The following is a 10,114-nucleotide window of genomic DNA, read 5'->3' as shown; positions in this document are numbered from 1 at the left end:
CTTGCTTTCCTCCTGTTCAAAGGACAAGTGTATGGAAGCAGCAGCAGAGAGATTACAAACTGGGAGGAAGCAAGCAAGCCTCGGCTTGCCTGGCTTGAGCCTGTCCCTGGACAGGTCAGGCGTCAAGGCTGTGAGGGGCCATGGCTGGGGCTTGCCCGTGGGTGCCATGGTTAAGGCATCATGGTGTCGGGGTACCAGTGCTCGAAGACGAGCCTCCGTCCACAGCCTCCTCACCAGGCTGCACTTCAGTGGCTCTGAGCACCACGCAGCGCTGAAGAGGCCTCCGTGACCGGCATCTTGTGTGTCTGCACACCGGCCGGCCAGATGGCCGACAGAAAGGCGGAAGGGGCCGAGGGAGGCGCGCGGGCTCCCCGGAGCTCCTGAGCAGCCTGCCTGCCGCGGCAGCTTGTGCTGCAGGCCTGAGAGGCAGGACGGGGCCGAGTGTGGGACAGGTGACGGTGCTGAGATGGAGCCTGAGCTCAAAGCCTGGAGCCTGGGCTCGGGTCCTTCTGTGTGGAAATAAGTAATGGCGGGATGTTTCCTGGCTCCGTTCTCTTCCCCTCTGCGTTGGCCCTGGCATGTGCTGCTCACAGTCGGTCTGCTCGAAACGTCTCTTCCACAGAGGGGTCGAGCAGGCCCATGCTGGAGTCACTCAACATGCTGAGTCCATCCAGGCTCAGGGGCTCAATGTGGAGCTCCTCTTCCAATGGAAATGAAGTGTCCACGTTCAGGCTGACTTCAGGCATGCCTGCCAGAGCACTGCTGAGATCTTTGAACAGGCTGGTGCTGGAATCTTCTGAAAGGACAGAGTGATTAGGAGGTGTGAGCGTGGGGGCTCAGGCTGCTGCGAATAGCCAGCGGCAATGCCTGCGCGCCCGGTGCTGTGTTCCACGGCCCGGGAGCGCCGGTGCCGGCCAACCCCTGGCTCACGGTGCTTGCCTGAATCAGTATTGTTTTTCTTTTCAGTACTGGAGTTTGGACTTCCTAGAGTACTAGGAAGGCACTCTACCACCTGAACCACACTCCCCAGACCTTTTGTGCTTTATTTTTTAGACAGGGCCTTACGTCTTTCCAAGGATGGTCTCGGGCTTCAATTCTCCTGTCTGCCTTCCCTAGCTGACATAACGGCGCATGCCATTGTTCTCCTGCTCTCAGCCTCCTCAGCAGCTGGGATGGTAGGTATAAGCCTCATAACTGATACCTTCAAGCTCTGGAGCTTGAACTCAAGGTCCAGGCTCTGTCCCTTAGTCTCTCTGTGCTCAAGGTTAGTGTTCTACCACTTGAGCTACAGTGCCACTTCCAGGATTTTCTGAAAACCTTATTGGAGGGCTGGGAAGGTGGCTCAGTGGTAGAGTGCTTGCCTTGCATGCCTGAGGCCCTGGGTTCGATTCCTCAGCACCACGTAAGCAAAAAGAAAAAAGCCGGAAGTGGCGCTGTGGCTCAAGTGGTAGAGCGCTAGCCTTGAGCTGAAGAGCTGAGGGACAGCGCCCAGGCCCTGAGTTCAGGCCCACAGCGGACCCAAAAAAAAAAAAAAAAAAAGAAAAACTTAGGAGATAAGAGTCTCAAGGACTTTCCTGCCCGGGCTGGCTTTGAACGGTGATCCTCAGATCTCAGCCTCCTGAGGCGCTAGGATGACAGGCGGGAGCCACGGGTGCCCGGCATGACTGACATTCTTCACAGTAGGTTCCAAAAGTTCCAACTTTTGCAGATTTATCCTTTGATATGATGGTTAAAAACCAAGACTAAAAACTCCAGAGGCGTTTTGACTGCCAGGCCCTCTTCCGTCTTGTGGCCCCCAGAGCTGGGGGCCATGGCTCACATCTGTAATCCAAGCCACTTCAGAGGCTGAGATTGGGAGGCTAGCAGTTTGAGTCCAGCCTGAGCATACAGGTGAGATCCCTGCTCACCTAAAAGCTGAGAGTGGTAGTGAGCACCTGTCATTCCGGCTGCAGCGGGAAGAGAAAAACAGGACTGTGATTTAGGTGTGCATTTGAGCAGAAAGCAAGGTACTACTTCAAAAAGGCACCACTTTGTCTAACACTCTGTGTTGTTCAAAGGAGCGCCATGGGAAATGGCCTCCCTCCTGAGTGGGGCCCTGAGGCGGGTGGCGCAGCCAGACTCACCCGTCAGGCCGGCGTTGGGGAAGTCCCCGCAGCTGGAATACAGGTTTGGTCTCAGATGCATGGAGTCCTGTAGGTCTTGGGCGTCTTGCTGCAGGGACACCTGGAGGCACAGTGTCGTGTGTGAGGCGCGGGTCTGCTCCCGGGAGACGGGCCCGAGGTCCCCGGGAAGGCCAAACACGCAGGCCACCCCCAGATCCCATGCTTCAGGGACCCCAGTGCGTCCTGCGGTGGTGATAGCAGGCGGATGTCCTGAAAGAAGGTGGCCCTAGGGTGAAGGAGGGGACCAGCGTGTGCAGCCTTCTCCGCCTCGCGAGGTGGGGGCCCTCAGAGGCTCGGGTGGTCACCGAGGGAGGGGTGGGCCCCTTTCCTCGCTGGTTTCTGGAAAAGGCGTGAGAGTTCTTGTTCGCTCTCCTCAGGCTGGCACCACACTGAGAACGCCTCCACGAGGACCGGGGCTGCTCGAGGTGCCTCGCCTCCAACTCATCTTCCAAATCAGCCTCAAAGAAATGTCTCTGTGGGGCTGGGAAGGTGGCTCAGTGGTAGAGCGCTTGCCTTGCATGCATGAGGCCCTGGGTTCCATTCCTCAGCAAAAAAGAAAAAAGCTGGAAGTGGCGCTGTGGCTCAAGTGGTAGAGCGCTAGCCTTGAGCTGAGGGACAGCGCCCAGGCCCAGCGTTCAGGCCCCATGACGGGGACCCCCTCCAAAAAAAAGTCTCTGAGCCGGGTGCTGGCGGCTCATACCTGTCATCCTAGCTACTCAGGCTGAGGATCTTGGTTTGAAGCTCATCTGGGCAGAAAAGTCTGCAAGACTCTTATCTCCAATAAACTACTCAGAAAAAGCCAGAAGTGGAGCTGTGGCTCAGCTGGCAGGGAGCTAACCTGAGGAAAAGAAGCTCAGGGACACTGCCCAGGCCCTGAGTTCAAGCCCCAGGAGTGGCAACAAATGAAAAAAAAAAAAGGTAATAAAAATTTAGGCATTTCCATCACTTTCCAGTCAAACATCGACTCTTGTCTAGACGGAAAAGGGCTCTGTGCAGCACGGTGAGCGAGCGTGGCGTGTGCAGAGGGGGCGTGGAGCGTGGCTCAGCAGTCGAGCACCTCTGCGGCAGTGTGAGGATCTGATCCCAGCACTGCACAAAAATTAAAAAGAAATGAAAAGTCTCCGAACCAGGGAGGCCAGGAGCCCTGCGCGGCTCCTCATGGTCTACGTGAGAATGTATTAAGTTCTGGGAACCACTCAACCTGCCTTTGCTCTTCAGTCTATCTTGAGCCTGAGCATACTAAATCTAGGAGTATTGAAAAGGGTCGGTGCTAGAAAGAAACAGAAAAACAAAATGAAGTAGCTGGTTGAAATGGCTCAGGGAAGGACGCTCACCACCCCAGCAGTGCCAGCCTGGACCAAGCTGTCCCAGGAGGCCACACACCGCTGAACGCACCACAAGGCCTGCGGGCACAGCCCTGCCCTCCCCGAGCCCCAGCCCCTTCCAGTACTGACCGTGCTCCTGACCCACAGTCCTGCGAAGGCCTGGCCTGAACAGGCACTGAGGCACAGAGCACAGTGACACTGGGAGGCGGGCGGCGGGCAATGGGCGTCTACACAGGGAACAGCCTCAATGGTACAGTTTTATGGCAAGAGCCAGTTACACACCTGCTGAGGGAAGGCCGGGCCTGACCGGAGGGACTGTGCGTCAAAGCCTACGTCTGGGAAGAAGTTGGTCAAAGACGAGCCCTTCAGGGAAGAAGGAGATGACCATTTAGCTTGGAATTCTGAGCAACATAAGCCCTCCTCCTGACTAACGGCCCAGGAGGAGCTCACCTGGGATGGGAGGAGCTGGAAGGCCGTCTGTGGCAGGGCCTGCTGAGCAGAGGGATCCTGAGGACACGGCTGCTGCAGGAGCGGCTGGGGCAGCTCCTGGGGCGTGGGGTACGGAGGCGGGGGGGACACCTGGGCTTCTGTGGGCAGGAAGGAAAGCGGACTTCGCTCTGAGGACACCATCTGTAACACAGCAACAGGGCCTCCAGGTTGTCACTAGAGAAGCCTGAGGCTTTTCTCACTGCTGGACGCCACGCCAGCCTGTGACAGGCCATTCCCACCCCCACGCATCTCCAACCCACCTCCTCTGAAAGCGTTCCCCTTCAATAACCTTTCAGCTGTCTTAAAAAAAAAAAAAAACCCAAACAAGAACATAGCCGTTTTCCTCTCTATGTTCTCTGTGAAAATGATGGTTTGTTTGCGTGTGAAGCCATGAACTCCTAGCGGGTATGGAAGACTGAAAAAGGCACGAGCTGAGCAGCCTCCAAACCTGCACTAAAGCAAGACACTATAAGATTGAATAGCAATTTAATAAACCACACCAAAATAGCAACAACCAACACTAAATGAGGACAGGGGATGGGAGCTGAGAAAGCCAAACGCTACGCTGGCAGAGGTGATGTGACCTGCACCCCGGAATCTCTAAAGGGCTCTGGAGTGGCAACAGCAGGCAACATGGTGACAGGTCACAGCTCGGGGGCCCTGGCCTCCCGGACAGCTACTCCCGCCAGGAGATGGGAGCCTGGCCTCGGGGAGAGGAAATGAAGTGAAGTAAGGCTCGCTGAGCCTAGAATAAGAGGCTTTCTACTAAACACCAAGGGCTTATGAGAATCTCAGAATCAGATCCTCACGCCTTTTTTTCCTGGTAGACTTCAGCGAGTCAGGATGCAGGCACACCCCGGGCTCACGCAGATGTGTGTGCTTCATGGATCTGGGCACACAAGTAGAGAGAAAACTAATTTAGGGCAGGAGAGGTTTCCCAAGGGAAGGCACACTCAGCAAGCCAAGTACACCACTGCTAGTCGCTTGCCAGAGTCCTGCTCTCCAATATGAATGGAGACCAAAGACCACAAGGAACGCCTGACCAGACAGGGCCCAAGCTGGACACAGGAAACACAGATCACGCGGGCAGGAGTAACCATGAGGAAATATACTTGTCATAATGTTTAGGTTATTTTAAAAATCCTTAAGCCAGGTGGCTGTGGCTCACGCCTGTCATCCTAACTACTCAGCAGGCTGAAATCTAAGGATTGTGGTTCAAAGCCAGCCCAGGCAGAAAAGTTCATGAGACTCTTATTTCCAGTTAACCATCAGAAAACCTGAAGTGGCACTGTGGATTAAGTGGTAGAGTGCTCGCCTTGAGCCGAAGAGCTGAGGAACAGTGCCCAGGCCCAGAGCTCAAGCCCCATGACCGACAAAAAATAAAAAATAAAAAAAGTTATACAATTCCTCCCCTCCCCCCTAAAGGCAAGCTGCACGGTCAGTTTCCTGGGCAGTGATGGGAGAGTGACTAATGAGATCTGACCCCTCCCGCCATCCTACACCAGTACTCATTACCTGACTAGTAGTTAACGATGTTATAATATACCTAGTGTGTGACCGATAGATTAAAAATATATTCACAGGGGCTGGGCTGGGAAGGTGGCTCAGTGGTAGAGCGCTTGCCTTGCCTGAGGCCCTGGGTTCGATTCCTCAGCACCACATAAACAAAAAGAAAAAAGTGGCGCTGTGGCTCAAGTGGTAGAGCGCTAGCCTTGAGCTGAAGAGCTGAGGGACAGCGCCCAGGCCCAGAGTTCAGGCCCCACAACCAGACCAAACAATAAATAAATTAATTTAAAAAATATATATATATATATATTCACAGATGATTATGCTAAGAACTACCTTTAAGTGTTTAGAATAAAAACATAAGTTAAAACTGTACTTTCAACTTCTGTAATTCAGTAATAGGTATGTGACTTGGACATGTGTCCTTCTTCCCTACCTTCCATCTTTCCCCTGGGGGGGCTGGAGTGGGCTTGCTAGGCAGCACCTCTACCATGTGAGCCACACCTCCAGCCCGTTTTGCTTTAGTGATTTTTTTCAGGCAAGGCCCGGCGTGTGTATGTGCTAGTGTGTGTGTGTGTGTGTGTGTGTGTGTGTTTGGTCCGGTCGTGGGGCCTGAACTCTGGGCCTGGGCGCTGTCCCTCAGCTCTTCAGCTCAAGGCTAGTGTTCTACCGCTTGAGCCACAGTGCCACTTCCGGCTTTTTTCTTTTTGCTTATGTGGTGCTGAGGAATCGAACCCAGGGCCTCGAGCATGCAAGGCAAGTGCTCTACCACTGAGCCACCTTCCCAGCCCTGTGTGTGTGTTTTGTAAGGGGGACAGGAGGGCCTTACACTGTCATCCTCCTAATCTCTGCCTAAATAGACTTCTTTTAATCCTTTTATAGAGCTATAGTCCTCGTGATAGTATGTCATGAACAATAGACGTATTGCTTCTCAAATCTACTGTGGTAATTAGGCAAGAGAGCTAATGGACTATCAAAGCTTTGGAAAGGTACTAAGGTTTTTTGTTTTTTGGCTCTCTGCTGTGGCTTAATGTATATAGAGTCAACAGGTAATTCTCCACACAAGTTTTGAAATTGTGACCTAGTTTCCTTCACTATCTTAGACAAATCTGCACTGTGTTCTCCATGCCCTACACTTGCAAACTGTTCAATATTTGCTTAGGAGTAGTAAACCCAGCAAGTCTGCCATTAGACAATCAATCCTTTCTGTATTCCTCACACTCTCTTCTCTCACACCAGCTGTAAGGGAAATGACTCCGCCAGCCACCGCCACATGTGCTGTAACAACGGACCGAATCCAAAATAACCCCAAAAAAGGAAAGGCCGGCTGGGTTCTGCCTTAGCCTCTTTGCCCCTTTTGTTACCTGGGAGGTGGGGTGTGGGTTCAGCGGGCTGGTCGAAGAGAGCTGCCTGCTGAAACCTGGGTGCGCCTCGGGGCGGGGGGAGAGCGTGAGGGGGCTGACGGGGGGCTGCCGGCGCCGAGAGGGGCCGCTCAGGTTTGTGGTGGGAAGAGATGGGTTGCTAAGGGAAAAGAGACGGAGCGAGGGGTGGAGAGAGGAGGCACTGGCGACCGAGCTCTGCGCGTGGCTGCTCAGGGGCGAGGACGGGGCCATCTTGCTGAGCGTGGCCTGGATGGAAGGGTTACTCCGAGAACTCTGGAGACCTGGAAGACACCACGTTCACACGTTACCTCTGTAGTTTCAGACGCAGCCTCTTGTTTTCCAAAGAGTAAGAAAACTTCTCTCCTCATATGGGATGACAATATATGTGTGCAAAGAGCGTCTCTCTTACTCCAGGTGTCTCAGGTGTGCCAGTGACACAGAGAAGAGAGAAGATGCCAAGCAGCCGGCACGAGCAAGTGACAGTTACTGTCTCCGAGAGGGACCGAGTATGTACGAAAGGGCCGCACTGTACACTAGGCGACCGTCCTCAGCTCCACCGTTGGGAAAGGGGCCTAGGGCAGCAGAGCCCTTAACACACCTGTCCCAGGCTCGCTGCCCGAGTCTTCTGCTGCCTTTAAACAGCCTCCGTCAGAGCCGTGGCTCTCACGCAGCCTTTAAATACCCTCAGCACTCAGAAAGTCCGAGGGGGGGCCGTGAGCCCTGCTCAAGTCCCACCTGAGGGTTCCTCTCTCTTTTCAACTCCTGTATTACAACTCAGGGGAAAGGAAGGTTTGGCTGCTCCTTTGTCTTCTGCATGGAGGAGACCGCTCCGGACAGGCATTTCCATAGCACAGGCTGCTGGGAAGCTCTATGGAGCTGGGGACCCTGCCCCATGCCTGGCTGGATCCTGGCCCTCGGCACGAGGCCTGGCCTAGAGCACACTCACGGTGAGAAGGGACAGCACTGCTGCCTGTGTGGACTTTGGCTTGCAACAGCCAGATTGCAAGTCCAAAGTGTCCGTCCTGTGCCAGCGGGGGAGGGACACAGCCGCGTGCGCTACATTCTGACAAAACATGAAGCCTCGTGGACACCGGGGCCCACGTGGTCTTCACCGCAGGGGGACGAGGGCAGGCCTCTCGAGGGCAGGGGCTACTCACCGGGGGAGCTCCGTATCCCCAGGTGGGTCATCGCGGCTGGGAGGCTCCCCACGCTGCTCCCCACGCTCATGCTGCCAAAGAGGTGGTCACTGGTGTCCAGGGAGGCGGGCAGAGGCGCCGAGTAGTGGAGGTTGGTGAGGTCGGGCAGCGACCCCCCAGTGTTCAGGGTCCCCAGAAACGGGGAGAGGCCTACGTTTTGACCATTGTGTGGGAAAACACTGAAAGAAAGCAAGGCAACCATCACCTTCCACAGTGCGTTCAGCTTTCGGGCAATAGTCACACATGACACTTCCTTCTTTCTCTGTTTCGTTTCTTTTTTGTGCTGGTATTGGGGCTTGAACTCAAGGCCTTGGTGCTGTCCCTTAGAGCTTTAACACTCAAGGCTAGCTCCAATCTGGCCTTTTCTGGTTAAATGGCGTTTTCCTCCCGGCTTTGGCTTGCAGTCCTCAGCAGACCCCAACCTCCTGAGTAGCTAGCATTACAGGAGTGAATATTTTTCTTATCAAAGAGAGACTCTATGTCTCCCTTGAATGAGAACATGGGTGGCTGGCTTAGTATCTCCAAAATGCAACCTCCCTACCTATAAATTAGACCTGACTGTATAGTAATAATTTCAAGATCAGATTAGGTTATAGATAAAAAGTACTTTGCCAATTATAAGCCATTATATAAACAGTGAGGCACTACTTTGTATTTATATTTAGACAGTTCTTTGGTGGGTTTCTAAATCTACTATCTTGGCCCATAGGTCCTGTAAAATGTGAACTTGTACTGGGTCAGATCACTCAAGGCTCTCATTTTCTTTTTCTAAAGAAAAAAAATTTTTAGTGGTCCTGGGGTTTGAATCCAGGACCTCATACTTCTAGGCAAGAGCTTCACCACTTGAGCCATGCTCCCAGTCCAAAAGTCCTATTTTCTTAAAAAAAATTTTTTTTGTCGGTCGTAGGGCTTGAACTCTGGGCCTGAACGCTGTCCCTCAGCTCTTCAGCTCAAGGCGAGTGCTCTACCACTTGAGCTACAGCACCACGTCATTTTTTAGTGGTTTATTGGAGATAAGAGTTTCACGGAATTTTCTGCCCAGGCTGGCTTTGAACCGCGATCCTCAGATCTCAGCCTCCTGAGTAGCTAGGATTAGAGGCGTGAGCTACTGGCGCCCAGCTTTTAAAAAAAAATCTGTAAGTAATTGTACAAAAGAAAAAAAAAGGACATTTCCTGTCAGGAGAAACTAGGGCAGAAAACTGTTACTTACTTGCTGCCTCCGACATCACAGGATCGAGGGCGCCCTGACAAGGACTGAACCTGGAAAGAGAAAAATAAAGCCAGGAGGCCAAATCAATGTTCAGGAAAGGTCTTGCAGGACATCTTGGAGCTGCAGTCGGTGTAGGAGAGACCACGCACGCCAGCAGTCGGTGCAGAAGAGACTACCACCAGCCAATAAATCTGACTAAGCTTTTTAAATCCTTAAGCGTCCAGCCATAAGGACTAAAATATATGTGTGTGTATATACATATGTACATTTGTACACACATATACACAAATACACAAATACAATACATGGTACTGAGGTTTGAACTCAGGGTCCCCAATTTAAGCATTCTACCACTTAAGTCACACCTCAACCCTTTGTTCTTTGAGACTGGGTCTTACTCTATAGTAAAGCTGGCCTCAAACCCAATGCTCCTGCCTTGGCAGGAGCTCTTGGATTAGAGAAGTGCACCATCACACTCACTCTTTTTAAGTTTGATGCCTTTTGTTTATATCTTAAAAAATGATTTCCCTCAAAAATGTCAGTGTTCTATATATATTGCTTTTAAACACACATTCTTTTTTCAATTGACTTGAGAGGAAAAGAAGAAATAGAAAAGCAAAACAAGGCAGACAAAGAGGAAACAAGCCAGGTGCTGGTGGCTCATGCCTGTCATCCTAGCTACTCAGGAGGCTGAGATCTGAGGATTGTGGTTCGAAGCCAGCCTGGGCAGGAAAGACTATGAGACTCCTATCTCCAATAAACCACCAGAAAACTGGAAGTGGCGCTGTGGCTCAAGTGGTAGAGCGCTTGCCTTGAGCTGAAGAGCTGAGGGACAGCGCCCAGG

General features: G+C 52.6%; 1 protein-coding gene across 1 annotated transcript in view; it reads right to left on the bottom strand.

The window, feature by feature from the left end:
• Positions 1-576: 576 nt before the first annotated feature.
• Positions 577-10,114, bottom strand: part of Crtc3 (CREB regulated transcription coactivator 3) — a 59,997-nt gene continuing 50,459 nt past the window's right edge. Inside the window, exons 8-14 of the mRNA XM_013011863.1 lie at positions 9,271-9,353; positions 8,022-8,239; positions 6,847-7,145; positions 3,938-4,117; positions 3,770-3,850; positions 2,124-2,223; positions 577-796 (exon numbers count right to left, since the gene is read on the bottom strand). Coding sequence (XP_012867317.1) covers positions 588-796; positions 2,124-2,223; positions 3,770-3,850; positions 3,938-4,117; positions 6,847-7,145; positions 8,022-8,239; positions 9,271-9,353 — 1,170 coding nt within the window. The 3' untranslated portion in view covers positions 577-587. The remainder of the gene's footprint in view (positions 797-2,123; positions 2,224-3,769; positions 3,851-3,937; positions 4,118-6,846; positions 7,146-8,021; positions 8,240-9,270; positions 9,354-10,114) is intronic.

The sequence above is a fragment of the Dipodomys ordii genome, unplaced genomic scaffold, assembly GCF_000151885.1.
Source record: "Dipodomys ordii isolate 6190 unplaced genomic scaffold, Dord_2.0 Scaffold15, whole genome shotgun sequence".
Classification (NCBI taxonomy): Eukaryota; Metazoa; Chordata; class Mammalia; order Rodentia; family Heteromyidae; genus Dipodomys; species Dipodomys ordii.
Note: the sequence above shows the minus strand (reverse complement) of the source record. Positions and strands in the feature narration are given on the sequence as shown.